Source organism: Melitaea cinxia, chromosome 23, assembly GCF_905220565.1.
Source record: "Melitaea cinxia chromosome 23, ilMelCinx1.1, whole genome shotgun sequence".
Lineage (NCBI taxonomy): Eukaryota > Metazoa > Arthropoda > Insecta > Lepidoptera > Nymphalidae > Melitaea > Melitaea cinxia.
Genome location: NC_059416.1, coordinates 6,198,668 through 6,213,448, shown reverse-complemented (window position 1 = coordinate 6,213,448; position 14,781 = coordinate 6,198,668). Strand labels below are relative to the sequence as shown.

Below are 14,781 nucleotides of genomic sequence, written 5' to 3'. Positions count from 1 at the left end.
ATAGCGTAGGTAAGTAAGAATTGAGAATCTTAGTGATTTAAAAAACCTTTTAAATACACTTTTACGTAAAGGGAATTTGTTTACGTTATATTTATGGAAATCAAATAATGTGTATAATGAGTTTTGTTATTTCACAATCGTATCTTTGGTACTAGAAGACAAAAAAATATCAAAATAATGAAAAAAAAAGTATTTCGACCTGTACACTGTTTTGTAGCCAGGTACTATAAGTACTAATAGTACTAATAAGATGTAAATGAGTAATACTATCGAACTCGCAAGTCGCAACCCTAAAATTGATTCCCGCCAAAATCACTCAACTGTCATTTTCATGAACTAGTTTTGTATTAAAATTTATGTAAGTTGAAAACAAACAGTAAGTTATTCATATTTCAGGAAAACTATAATACAAAAAAAATTTACTAACATTATAGTTCGCGAAATAAGAACAATGCATAGCAAATATCTGTAGAATACTTGAGTTTTTTTTTTGTCCAGAGTGTATTAGTGTAATGAGGTTCTGTCCTGAATCTTATAGTATGGGTTTTAGCTTATAATACGTTATTTGATTAAAGAAGTAAAACCCATAAACTGTGATAAAGTAACATATAAGTAATAGTGACAAGAAAATAAATTGTCATAATTATGGATGTAGCTGACACTTACGCTACTCAGAGTCAGGTTAAAGATGAGGTTGGAGTGCGGTGTCAAAAGTTGTTCCAAGATTTTTTAGAAGAGTAAGTATTTGTAAATAAAATCGCAAATTCAAATTATTTTTGTTATTAAAACGGTTAAGTTATTTGTTATTTGAATACTTTTGTTATAAGACCAAACTTGGAAACTTGGACATGGATCGAAAAATAAATAAATAAATATTTTTGTTAAAGGTTTAAAGAAGATAATGAACTCAAATATGAAAAACAGGCCAAAGATCTTTTAAAGCCAGAGTTGAGTACATTAGAAATCAGTTTTGATGATGTTGAAAAATATAACCAAAACTTAGCGACAACAATTATTGAAGAATATTACAGAATATACCCATTTCTAAACCAAGCCATACTGAATTACGTTTTAAGTCTTGCCGATAGTGGGATGAAGAAAGATTTACAGGATAAAGAGTGCTATGTCTCATTTGTTGATGTACCGACAAGGCATAAAGTTCGAGAACTGACAACTGCTAAAATAGGTACCTTAATTAGGATTTCTGGACAAATTGTACGGACCCATCCTGTTCACCCCGAGCTTGTCTTGGGTACTTTTGTGTGTCTAGATTGTCAAACTGTTGTAAAAAATGTGGAGCAGCAATTTAAGGTTGGTTTTATTTAGCTTTAAAATAATAATACTCTTTATTGCACATCATTTAAAGATACAAACAAAAATAGTACAATTAGAGGAAGATGTACAAAGGTGGGTCTTAACGCTAAAAGAGTTATTTCTCCCAGACATCCTTTGGGTCATAGGACGGTGTATAGAGAAAAGCAGTTAGGAAGTCTACAAATAATTGTTATATGAATTAGACTACATTACAGTAGAATTTAAAATTATACATATATACATACTTACACACACATGCATATATATTAATGCATACAATTTATACACATATCACCCAAAGGTGATTTTTACAAATTTAGAGACAAATATTGAGCCTTAAGATACTTTTTTGAAGCAAAAGAGTGATTGAGCTTGTCTTATAGAGAGAGAGGAAGAGAATTCCAGAGCTTAACAGTTATTAAAACTAGATAGAAGGCATAAAAGTAGTCTAAATTAAGCTTAAAACCTTTTAGATATTTTAATAAACAACTTAAAAACTGAACCAGGAATAGCAGGAAACTGAGGTAGGACAGGAAATATCCTGCCTAAAATATGGCGCAGCCCGACTGCGTTAGTACCTTGACGTTACAGAAGATCACAGCTGAATAATACTGCCTTTAAGCAGTGTTGAGTTCCTGTTGTGAGTAAGGTAACCAGAACTCCTGGAGGAGATTAGGGGTAGAGTCTGCAACAAGCTTGCAATGCTTCTGGCGTTGTAGGAGTCTTTATGCTATGGTAATCGCTTACCATCGAATGAGCTGTATGCATGTTTTTCAACCTAGTTGTATAAAAAAAGAAAACAAAACGTCTATAATCACAATTATACCCCATAGTATCAACACACTAATTTATTTTAATGTTTTCAGTACACAATCCCAACTATATGTCGTAATCCAGTTTGCGCAAACCGTCGCCGTTTCATGTTAGACGCTGACAAGTCAGTGTTTGTTGATTTTCAAAAGGTCCGCATTCAAGAGACACAGGCAGAATTGCCCAGGGGTTGTATACCCCGTTCCCTTGAAGTTATATTACGAGCTGAGGCTGTGGAATCTGTACAGGTACTGTTATAAATTATAAGACTTTTTTTTAAATATTTATTTAATTACAAACCTGTAACATTCCACTGCTGGGCATAGGCATTCTGGACAAATTGTATGGACATTAACAAATTGTTCTCCTATATAATATATAAAACAATAATTTTAGATAAAAACAACATGCAGACTTAATATATAGATATACCCTATACTTTTGTATTACCTTTTCCAGAAAACCTTATTATCAATACATATTATAAAAATGTGATGTATTGCTGTCTGTATATGGAAAATATATGAGAAAAAATATTATTGGGACGTTTATACACAAATAGCATCCAAAACAATGATTTTTTTTAGAATTTTTGTGAGTCTGTTTGTCTGTGCGTTTGTAAATTATACTGTAATGAATTAAATATCTTTTGTTTTTATTATTTACAGGCAGGAGATCGCTATGATTTCACTGGAACTCTAATAGTAGTACCTGATGTAGGTTCTTTGTCTTTACCTGGGGCAAAAGCTGAACTAACCACAAGAACAAAAATGGCTACTGAGGGGCAGATGGAAGGAATTAAAGGTCTTAAAGCCTTGGGAGTTCGAGAGTTACATTATAAGTATGATATTTTAGTCATTTGCTAATTTTTAATTTATCATAAGATTTAATAGAATAGAATACAAAATAGTGTGTACAAAATAGTATTCACGACACACAACAAGTAGTGTTTTTTTGCATTCATTTTTAATATTATAATTGACTATACAAGTAATAAATGTATATCTTCTAAATAATTTCTACCTAAAACATTTGATACCTAGCAAAAAAAACCAGCATTGTTTAGTCATTGGTCTTTTGTCACTTCTCTTAAATATATAGCAATTATTGCTGGATACATAAATGATCAGAATTCGTATCTAAGAAAACAAATTATACTTCTTTTACATTAAAACTTTTAATTAATTTATAAATAGTTTGTAGTCTAACAGTAAATTACTTTTCCAGAACAGCATTTTTAGCTTGTAGTGTACAAACGACTTCAAGGCGCTTTGGTACAGCAGATTTGGCCACTGATGATCTTACAACAGAGGATATGAGAAAACAAATGACTGACAAGGAATGGGATAAAGTAAGTTATATTTTTATTTTTATTACAAACATCATCACATCAACATCAACACACAGGTGAGCAACAACCTCTTTTCTAATAAAGATTGGATGTTTATATCATGCATATCTATCTGTTAGTTATAGGCAGTCATTGAACATTAGGCATTTAAATTTTATTTTTTGTTTAAACTACAGACAATGGTTAAATGAAATTTGAAATACATACATATTACTATAGTTTGTAATTACTTATATTGCTTTATTTTGTTAATTTTCAGGTGTATGAAATGTCACGTGACAGGAATCTCTACAACAATCTGATCACAAGTCTGTTCCCCAGTATTCACGGTAACAATGAAGTCAAGAGAGGTATACTGCTAATGTTATTTGGGGGTGTCGCCAAGACTACCATTGAAGGTATGATCCTTGTATATCTTTTAACTAAAAGTATTACAAAAGAACAAACAATAAACATATGCTGTGTAAAGTTAAATAGTATAAATTTGGTTTATAAAAGAAAAAAATATGTAAAAGAATTCTGAGGCTTTATCTATTGTTGCACTCTAAAAAACTTAATTTTTTTTTAGATGAGATTGTGATAAAACTGCAATATGTAATGGGCATTACATATTACAAATGTATAATTATTACAATTCCAGATTGTATACTTGTTACGTAAATATGTTTAGCTATATAAGTGTATAATCAATATTGCTTCAGGCACAACACTGCGAGGTGATATCAATGTGTGTATTGTCGGTGATCCCAGTACAGCCAAGTCGCAGTTACTACAGCAAGTCAGTACTATGACCCCCCGAGCCGTCTATACCAGTGGGAAGGCTTCCTCTGCTGCTGGTCTCACAGCTGCCGTTGTTAAGGTTACCAACCTTTTCATTTTCTTATTATCTTTTTTTTTATACAACAAGTTGGGCAAACAAGGGAACAGCTCACCTGTAAGTAGAACTGTAATCTTCTGTACTGCTCTAACATGAATTTACCAAAATACGAGTCTAAAGTATTTCTCCCAAAAAAGTGATCAATTTCGGATGGAGAAATTAGTTTCTGAAGCAGAAAAATATGTTACTAGCTTATTTACTTACAAAAATTTAAGTTTTCGTTATTTCTACTAGCTGTGCCCCGCGATTTCACACGCGTTAGTTTTAGGAAAAAAATAGTCTATGCTAGCCTCCCTCGGAAAAAGAATTTTTCATTTTAGACAAGTAGTTCCTGAGTAGTTCCTATCATTAATCTATACATATAATAAAATGGGAGGAAAGTCAAAACTGTACATTGAATATTTTTTTAAAAGAATACTTGGAGTGTGATCTACAATCGATACCGAAGCCAAAAATTTAGTTTTTAGAATTTTTGTCTGTTTGTCTGTATGTATGTCCGGGATAAACTCAAAAAGTACTGCATGGATTTACTTCAAATTTGGCACGAATATTATTAAGAAGTCAACATTCTATAGTATATTTAGTATCAGCATTGCACCCGTGCGAAGCCGGGGCGGGTCGCTAGTATTAAATAAAACTTTATTAAGAATCGCCATTGAAATTGATAAATATAAAAACTTCTTCTTACGGTGCCTCTTCTCTACGAAGGTTGGCGACCATCATGGCTATCTTAATCTTCGAAGCTGCAGCACGGAAGAGAGAGCGAGTACTTAGATTAAACCATTCACGGAGGTTCTTCAGCCAGGATATTTTCCTTCTGCCTGGTCGGCGTTTTCCCTCAATTTTTCCTTCAATCACAAGCTGAAGAATCCGATATCTGTGTCCTCTCATTATGTGACCAAAATACTGCAGCTTCCTTTCCTTCACAATCCTCATTATCTCCAACCTTTTATTCATTCGGCGCAGAACCTCAACATTTGTTATTTTCATGGTCCAGGATATTCGGAGCATACGTCTGTATATCCACATTTCAAAAGCTTCTAGTTTTGAACATAATGCCGAGGTCAAGGTCCAACTTTCGACCCCATAAAGTAGAACACTGAATACACAACAGCGCACGAGTCTCATGCGGAGTTTTAGGCTAAAGCGTTTATAGCACAAAATCTTTTTCAGCTTCATAAAGGCACTACGGGCTTTTTCTATACGGACTCGAATTTCCTGTTCGCTACTCCATTGTTCATTTATGTAGCTACCTAGGTATTTAAATTTTTCTACGCGTTCAATTAGGTTGTCTTCCAAGAATAGATGTTCATTAATCACTGGGGTCTTGGATACTATCATAAAATTGGTCTTTTTCGTGTTTATTTTTAGTCCGTATTTGTTGCTCGCCACGTTTACAAGATCCAGCAACTTTTGTAGTCCTACAATATTCTCCGCAATAAGAATCGTATCATCAGCATATCGAACATTGTTCACGACTTCTCCATTTATCACTATACCTTCATCGGTTTCATAGAGGGACTCGGCCATGATTCTTTCGGCATAGAGATTAAATAGTAAGGGTGATAAAATACACCCTTGTCGAACGCCACGCTTGATTTTAGTTTCTGTGGATAGTTGATCTTCCACCTTAACCATTGCTTTTTGAGCCCAGTACAGATTAGCAATCACTCTAAGGTCATGCTTGTCGATACCAGTATGTTCGAGAATCTCAATTAGCTGTTCATGTCGTACTCTATCAAACGCCTTTTCGTAATCAATAAAGCATAAGTACACTTTTTTATTCATGTCAAGACATCTCTGAACTAAAACGTTTAGACAGTACTGTGCATCTCTGGTACCTAAGCCATTTCTAAAACCAAATTGCGTTTCTGATATATGTTCTTCACATTTCCGGTAAATGCGAGCGTGTATAACTTTTAAAAAGATCTTAAGAACGTGGCTCATTAAACTAATTGTTCTGTGGTCTTCACACCGTTTTGCGTTTAGTTTTTTGGGTATAGTGATAAAAGTAGATCTCAACCAATCATTGGGGAAAACACCAGTTTTGTAGACCATGTTGAATAGATTTTTGAGGACTAGGGACGATTTGTTGGACATAATCTTTATAACTTCTGTGTAGACAGCATCAGGACCTGCAGCTTTGTTTATCTTTGAAGTTTTTATCGCATTTCTTACTTCTGACTCTAATATCTCTAAATATTCCTCCGGCACCTCTATATCAATATTGTCACTTCTGTTATCCGCGAAAAGTCTCTCTATATATAATTCCCATTGATTAATTTTGTCTTGAATTTTGTGTATTAGATCCCCATTATCATTAATCATCGCTACAGCGGTCCGTTTTGTTAAAGGTTGTATAATTTCGTTTATTTTCTTAAACATATTAAAGGTATCATGCTTTTCCGCCAAAGATTCAATTTCTTCGCATTTCACATGTAACCAACTCTCTTTTGCCTTTTGTATCTTTGCATTTATTTCCTTATTTAACTCTATATATCTTTTTTCGTCCAACTGTTTCATCACCCGTCGTTCTTCAAATAAGTCTAGTATTTCGGCTGTCATCCAGTTCTTTTTAATATCCATCCGGGGGGGTCTTAAATATTTCTCTTCCAAACTTACTATCTTTCCCTTTATCTCTTCCCAATTTTGATTTATATCTTCCCCATGCATAGATACGTCACTAAAAACATTATCTATTTCCCTTGATAAAGTATCTTTTATATTTTCTTGTTGTAGTAAACGCATATCCAATTTTTGATGCATTGATTTTTATAAATATAAAAACACCCTGATCTAACTTGATATTTTATCATTATGTTTAAATAGTAACACGTATACTGAAATTTAAATTGTTTTATAGGATGAAGAATCGTTTGATTTCGTCATAGAAGCAGGCGCGCTAATGTTAGCAGATAACGGCGTGTGTTGTATCGATGAGTTTGATAAAATGGACCCCGGCGATCAAGTGGCTATTCACGAAGCTATGGAACAACAGACCATTTCTATAGCTAAGGTATTATTTATTGATTATATGGTACTTAAAATTATATTTTACTTATTGTTTACAAAGAAAAATATAAAAAGCCAGAAATTTTCATTACAAGTTTTTTTGCATGTCGAATTTTGAATTAGTTCTTGTTTATACTGTAACATTTAAAATAGATATAACATTGAAAATTAGTACCAAATATTGGAAAAAACGCACAAAAACATTTGAAATAAACTTTTTTCTTCCTTACTCTAAATTGAATTTACTTTTTTTAAATATCTATCATTTATAGACATAAAGTGATAACCTGAATGTTATATACATATAAATATTTAAAGTAGAGTATTTTTATAATTTTATTTTAGGCTGGAGTGCGAGCGACCCTAAACGCTAGAACATCAATTTTAGCCGCAGCTAACCCTATTGGGGGTCGCTACGACCGAGCAAAATCATTACAGCAGAATGTTGCTTTAAGCTCGCCAATTATGTCTCGTTTTGATTTATTCTTCATACTAATTGATGAGAGTAGTGAAATGGTTGACTATGCTATTGCCAGGAAGATTGTTGACCTTCATTGTAACAAAGAAGAGACATACGACAGTGTGTACTCAAGAGAAGATTTGTTGAGATACATCGCCTTTGCGAGGTCCTTCAAGCCTATTATTACTGAGGTAATATAATTAAAAAATATTATTATATATTATTGATAGGCTAAGATTAACGGATTTCAAACTCTAGATTTTTCAAATTCAAAAATAGGAAACCTTTTGAGATGATTATGCTACTGCTCTGTTCTTGTGGTAACATGATGTTTTATAGCCTATTTGCTAAAATTTCTTGAATGAATACTTTTAATCGTGGAAATAATGCATTTATATAAAATATTACAGATATTCTAACAAACTATTACATATGTCTATTCCAAGAGTCATTCAACTATAAAAATTCATCTTCATTTCAACCAATTTTCTCTATCATAATCAAATTTGGATCAATAAACAAGATAACCGCTCTCGTGTAGTGATGCAAGTAGTCGCCTAAAACACCAATGGTTTGCGGGATCGATTCGTGCTCGGGATGGATATTTGTATTTGTACAAATATTTCTCACCCGTTCGGATGTCTGCCGTCGTGGATCTCTCCACTGTGCCTCAAAGAGCACTTTAAGCCGTCGATCCCGGTTGTTATCATAAATACCTGATAGTGATCGTTACTCATTAGTAGCGAACATATCCGCTAACCCGCAGTGGAGCAGCGTGGTGGATTAAGCGTCAATCTTTCTCCTACGTGGAGAAAGAGGCCAACGGCCGGCAGTGGGATGAGGCTGAATGTGAAACGAGCCATTAATGTACAGGAGGCCGGTCAGCTGCTGGTGGAGTACTACAGCGCGCTGCGCTCCCGCGAGGCGGCGGGCGGCGGCTGGAGGATCACCGTGAGGCAGCTGGAGTCCATGGTGCGGCTGGCGGAGGCGCTGGCCAAGATGCACTGCAGCGGGCACGTCGCCGCGCCCCACGTGCGCGAGGCCTACCGGTGAGCTCGGCGGCTGGAGGATCACCGTGAGGCAGCTGGAGTCCATGGTGCGGCTGGCGGAGGCGCTGGCCAAGATGCACTGCAGCGGGCACGTCGCCGCGCCCCACGTGCGCGAGGCCTACCGGTGAGCTCGGCGGCTGGAGGATCACCGTGAGGCAGTTGGAGTCCATGGTGCGGCTGGCGGAGGCGCTGGCCAAGATGCACTGCAGCGGGCACGTCGCCGCGCCCCACGTGCGCGAGGCCTACCGGTGAGCTCGGCGGCTGGAGGATCACCGTGAGGCAGCTGGAGTCCATGGTGCGGCTGGCGGAGGCGCTGGCCAAGATGCACTGCAGCGGGCACGTCGCCGCGCCCCACGTGCGCGAGGCCTACCGGTGAGCTCGGCGGCTGGAGGATCACCGTGAGGCAGCTGGAGTCCATGGTGCGGCTGGCGGAGGCGCTGGCCAAGATGCACTGCAGCGGGCACGTCGCCGCGCCCCACGTGCGCGAGGCCTACCGGTGAGCTCGGCGGCTGGAGGATCACCGTGAGGCAGCTGGAGTCCATGGTGCGGCTGGCGGAGGCGCTGGCCAAGATGCACTGCAGCGGGCACGTCGCCGCGCCCCACGTGCGCGAGGCCTACCGGTGAGCTCGGCGGCTGGAGGATCACCGTGAGGCAGCTGGAGTCCATGGTGCGGCTGGCGGAGGCGCTGGCCAAGATGCACTGCAGCGGGCACGTCGCCGCGCCCCACGTGCGCGAGGCCTACCGGTGAGCTCGGCGGCTGGAGGATCACCGTGAGGCAGCTGGAGTCCATGGTGCGGCTGGCGGAGGCGCTGGCCAAGATGCACTGCAGCGGGCACGTCGCCGCGCCCCACGTGCGCGAGGCCTACCGGTGAGCTCGGCGGCTGGAGGATCACCGTGAGGCAGCTGGAGTCCATGGTGCGGCTGGCGGAGGCGCTGGCCAAGATGCACTGCAGCGGGCACGTCGCCGCGCCCCACGTGCGCGAGGCCTACCGGTGAGCTCGGCGGCTGGAGGATCACCGTGAGGCAGCTGGAGTCCATGGTGCGGCTGGCGGAGGCGCTGGCCAAGATGCACTGCAGCGGGCACGTCGCCGCGCCCCACGTGCGCGAGGCCTACCGGTGAGCTGGCGCGCCCGCTGCGGGCCGGCCGGAGATATCTGCCCAGAGTGCGGAGCAGCTCCATCTTACAAAAGATCAAGTCTTTCTCAGGAACACACCTCTTAATCTTAAAGATTGTTAATTATAGAAGATAAAATTAATTAATAATAATAAATAATAATTATTTACAAGATCACAGGGGTAGGGTTGGCAACAAGGTGTTGCAGGCATCTATAAGCTACGGTAACACAACATATCGCGACATATTCTAATAGACTACTTTATTTATTATTTATCATTATCCTTATTATTTATTTATACAATGAGGCTATTCAATTTAAATTTCAATCAATGAATCAAAATACTAGGAGTCATGGTCAACTTACTTAAATACTAACTACTTTACAAACTTGATATATTAAAAGTTATTAAATTATAGTTAATAATTTAAATTTTACAGTATGTTTTCGATTATTTCTTACAGATTACTAAACAAATCTATTATTCGCGTCGAGCAGCCCGATATACATTTGGACGAAGAAGATCCACAGTATGAGCCCAGTATGGATGTCGACCAAGAAGTGCCCAATGGAACATCAAGTACATTACAAACTCCTTTATGTGTATTGTTTTTATAAGAGCCTATTTCACCAGTTGTGGACAGTTCTATTGGACTGATGATGGTATCCAACTGATAAAAATTATTTTTCATCATCGATATCAAGTATCCACTATATTTATGATCCCAAATGTAAAAGTTGTAGTTTATTAATTGTCAAGAAACTATAAGTGTTCTAATGGCCTATTCTACCTCCTACGGTTAGTCTTCGTAAGTTATGTGCAGGATAAATTTTATCAATAATTGGTGTAACAAGTAAAATATAAATACACTTCAGTAATATACAATTTTTTTTAAGAGTATTCCTTATGATAATTTCTATTTTCTTTTCCATAGGTTCAGAAAGCCAAGTGAATGGAGATCAAGCGCCAAAGAAAAAATTAACATTATCATTTGAGGAGTACAAATCTCTTAGCAACATGCTCGTTGTGTTTATGAGGAAGGAAGAAATGGAGGCTGAAGCAAAAGGTAATTATATGCATCAATTCACGTTATTGATACTAACTGCGTACTTGAACTTATAATGCAGTTGAATAGTTCCAATTAATATATCGAGGTGGGAATCAAACCCACAACAGAAAGCAGGGTCACTACAAATTACGCCAACAGGCTACTCATAGCATCATCAACATTATCGAGGTCAATCTCGTCAGACCTCACTCAAATTTAAATGAGACCACATGACAGCTTTAAAATAAAGAAAGAATCATCAAAATCAGTACACCCAATGCACACATAAAAATACAGTTGAGTTGTGTACGTAATGTTTTAGTCGATTAATAAAGCGTGTACAGTTTGGCTGAATCGTACATGCTTTATTAATCACACATACATAGCGCCCCATCAGCATTTTACACTAGTTTCACAATTTATTAGCTACATACATTAGTTCACGTATCATCATCATACAGCGCGTTCGTGAGCTCATTCATAGCAATTAAATATCACTAAATATATTTATATATACATTTTAACTTTTATTTTTATATCTTTTGCTTACATCAGCAGCAGCAAGTGTAACATACAAAACTTGGGTTAGCTGAAATTACTTTGGGGTAATAATATTATTACTATTTTACAAAAATTGTTAATTTTTAATTTCAGGCGAAGAAAGTTCAGGCATGCACAAGAGCGCGGTCGTCAGCTGGTATCTAGAGAAACTCGTAACGCAAGGACAGATTGAAAGTGAAGATGAGTTACTGGAACGCAAGATCCTTGTCGAGAAAGTGATTGACAGACTCATGTATCATGTAAGTAGTGATAAGTATATAAATATATAATATAAAATAGTTTATCGATATTTTTTCTATTGATAGGGGTTGTCTATAAGAGATTACTGCCGATTGCATTTATTAGTAATAAGACCGCCTTTTCACTTTCGTTTTTTTTAAAATACAATATTGTTATTTTTCTGATATAGTTTCAAATGTGCAATTAAACATTAAATAGGTATAGTTCGGGTCATGTAAAAAGAACGCTGAAAGAAACTGGAGGGGGTGCGTCTGCGCATGGGTATACTCGCGCACAAAAGTACTACTGTTTTATTTTTTAATTAGGCTTTCACTCGCGGCTTGGTATAATGATTATTAATGGTAGGTACATTAAAAAAAAAAGAAATACCAGTGCGAATAATTCAGACTAAATAAGTATAATAATTATCACTTTACAAAATTACAATTTTTTTTAAACAAAAACAATAACAATTTTTTTAGTTATTGAAATGTCGTATTCAAAAATATTAATTATCTGTACTCTCGATATTCGTATCTTAATAGTTTTTATGTGTTTAAAATGATAAACTGATATTTGTTTTTAGTGAAATAAATAGTAAATTGAGTTTTACAAATGTCCTTAAGCGAATGTGTTGTAAAAGTGAGTGATAAATGTGTAAAAAACGTAAATTACGATTGACAGTGGTTTGTTTACTAAATAAGACTTCCTTAAAATGGACAACACGAAAAAGTTTTATTAAGAGTTGGCAACACTGTAAATCGCCTTTGCGCATTTTGACAGCCAGCGTTCTTTTTACATGATGCGAATTATATATTATAAATAAATCAAAATTTTCTCAATTCTTTATGTAAAACTATTTCGTAATTTAAAACTTTTGTGCGCGATAATATTTTGAGTCGACGTCGAACTGTCCAACCAATAGCACACCGGCAAGCATGCGACACGTGATAAACACGCCCGCTACCCCATACCACCAAATAGACCGATAAATCGCTTCTGCGCAGCTTCAAGGCTAGCGTTCTTTTTAAATTACGCGAACTATACTAATTTTTTAATTTTTTATTTTAAATAACAAGTTACTATATTCAACAAAAATAAATAGACACTTCAGAATTTGCCGAAATTTTGTCTTCGTATTGTGTAAAAGTATGTGTTATCTACTTGTAATTTTAATAGCTTATTTATATACCTTATGTAGGTTCTTACTTAATGATTGTGAAAACAAAATTAATTAAAATGTTAATATAATAACGTAATTTCAGGATCAAGTAATAATCCCACTGCAGACCACAGGGCTCAAATCGGGCAAGTCGTCAGAGCAAGAAGTTGAAGATGATCCACTTCTGGTCGTGCATCCTAATTATGTCGTTGACACCTAATTTTGCTGGTCAAAGCCTGTCTTTTGTAATAAATCATTATTTTTTTAATGTTGATGTTTCATTTTAAAACTACGCCAAGTTACGGGTACTCTTTATTTTTAATATTTGTAAGAATTTGTACAAAAATTGTCAGTATTTATGCAAAATTGAACCATACGACAAATTTCGGATTTTGCTTTTTTTTTTTAAGAATACTCACAAGTGGTCTAAATTATTATACAAAAGAGAACCACATGATTTTCCCAGAGAGATGAGAACCACCAGCAATAATGAATATTACTTATTAAGCAAAACTGAACCACAGTACCATGGGACACTTTTGTTCAAACAAAGAAACGATATTACTATCATGTCATTTTATACAAAACAGATCCACACACACTTCGTACCGTTATACATTATACATTATTTTATTAATAACAATTATTTTTAATATACCAAATGGAACCAAGTTTCTGTGGTATGGTTATGCGTAAATAAATATACAATTTAATTGTCTTTTTTAATGCTAAATGGAACCACAAGCATTCGGTTCTATTGTGTATAAATAAATATTGTAAAACGGTAGAACCACCAGTATGTGATTCTATTTTGCATACTAGCGGTGCCCGCCATTTCGTCCAAGTGGAATTTAACAAAAAAGGTTTTATTTAGTTCACAGTTAAAAAATAAATAAATTACTAAAATAAAAGTAGCTTAAGTTACTAGTTGTTTTATATGAGCTATCTGCTAGTCAAAATTCCGTCAAAATCGGTTCAGCCGTTTTAGAGATTAGCCGGAGCAAACAGACACATACAGACATAAAAATTGTAAAAAAATGTTATTTTGTAATATGCACCGTGTATACATCCATATGTATTCCAGACATCCATATCTATATGTATATTGGACCGACGGTCTACGTAAGATTGCCGGTGTAGGCTGGGTGAGGATTGCGAAAAACCGGGATGTCTGGCGCGAACTTGGGGAGGCCTATGTCAGCAGTGGACTGCAATGAACTGACTGACTGACTGATACATCCATATGCATTTAGTAAAAAGCGATCATTTTAATATTACAAACAGACACTGAGCACAATTACGAAGAGATACATATCCAATCCCCATGCTAGTGAGGCTGAAACTCTTGAGCATAGAGAGGCTCTGGTCGAACGCATAAATTTGGCTTTGAAAGAGGTATCCGATTGGGTTGATGTCAACCTAGTCAAATTTAATGTTTCCAATACGCAAGCTTGTCTTTTTACCTCTAAATGGAGTCCATTCTCATAAGCTCCGACTTAAAACTACTGGTAAGAAACTAGGTAGTCTCAACAAAGTCAGGCAATACTTTACACCGCAACAGCTTCTTACTCTGTACCAAGCACAAGTTCGATTGTGCATAGAGTACTGCAGTCCTTTATGAGATTGATCTGTCAAGTACCAGCTTGCTACTTTGGATTCTGTGGATCGACGCGCCGTAAGACTCATGGGTGTCGAATCACTGGTTAACTCCAGACTTCAAGTCTAAAGCATCGACGCAGGGTTGCCTTTCTGTCGGTATTTTACAGGATCTATTTCGGAGAGTGTGCTCAAGAACTACAAGA

The 14,781-nt window shown here is 36.8% G+C and overlaps 1 protein-coding gene across 1 annotated transcript; it reads left to right on the top strand.

Moving 5' to 3' along the window:
- The first annotated feature begins 642 nt into the window (after positions 1–642).
- LOC123665063 (DNA replication licensing factor Mcm6) lies at positions 643–13,247 on the top strand. Its single transcript, XM_045599413.1, has 14 exons — positions 643–737; positions 888–1,311; positions 2,181–2,372; positions 2,793–2,965; positions 3,352–3,475; positions 3,735–3,873; positions 4,177–4,334; positions 7,216–7,368; positions 7,710–8,015; positions 8,698–8,873; positions 10,453–10,568; positions 10,924–11,055; positions 11,692–11,837; positions 13,083–13,247. Exons 1-14 carry the CDS (start codon positions 646–648, stop codon positions 13,197–13,199), a joined length of 2,448 nt encoding a protein of 815 aa, XP_045455369.1. The 5' UTR covers positions 643–645; the 3' UTR covers positions 13,200–13,247.
- The last annotated feature ends 1,534 nt before the right edge of the window (positions 13,248–14,781 follow it).

Bases quoted from the DNA above. Each gene is read 5' to 3' on its own strand.
- LOC123665063 (XM_045599413.1), top strand. From the start codon at position 646: ATGGATGTAGCTGACACTTACGCTACTCAGAGTCAGGTTAAAGATGAG. The intron at 3,476-3,734 runs GTAAGTTATATT...GTTAATTTTCAG, and splicing joins CTGACAAGGAATGGGATAAA to GTGTATGAAATGTCACGTGA. The intron at 4,335-7,215 runs GTTACCAACCTT...ATTGTTTTATAG, and splicing joins TCACAGCTGCCGTTGTTAAG to GATGAAGAATCGTTTGATTT.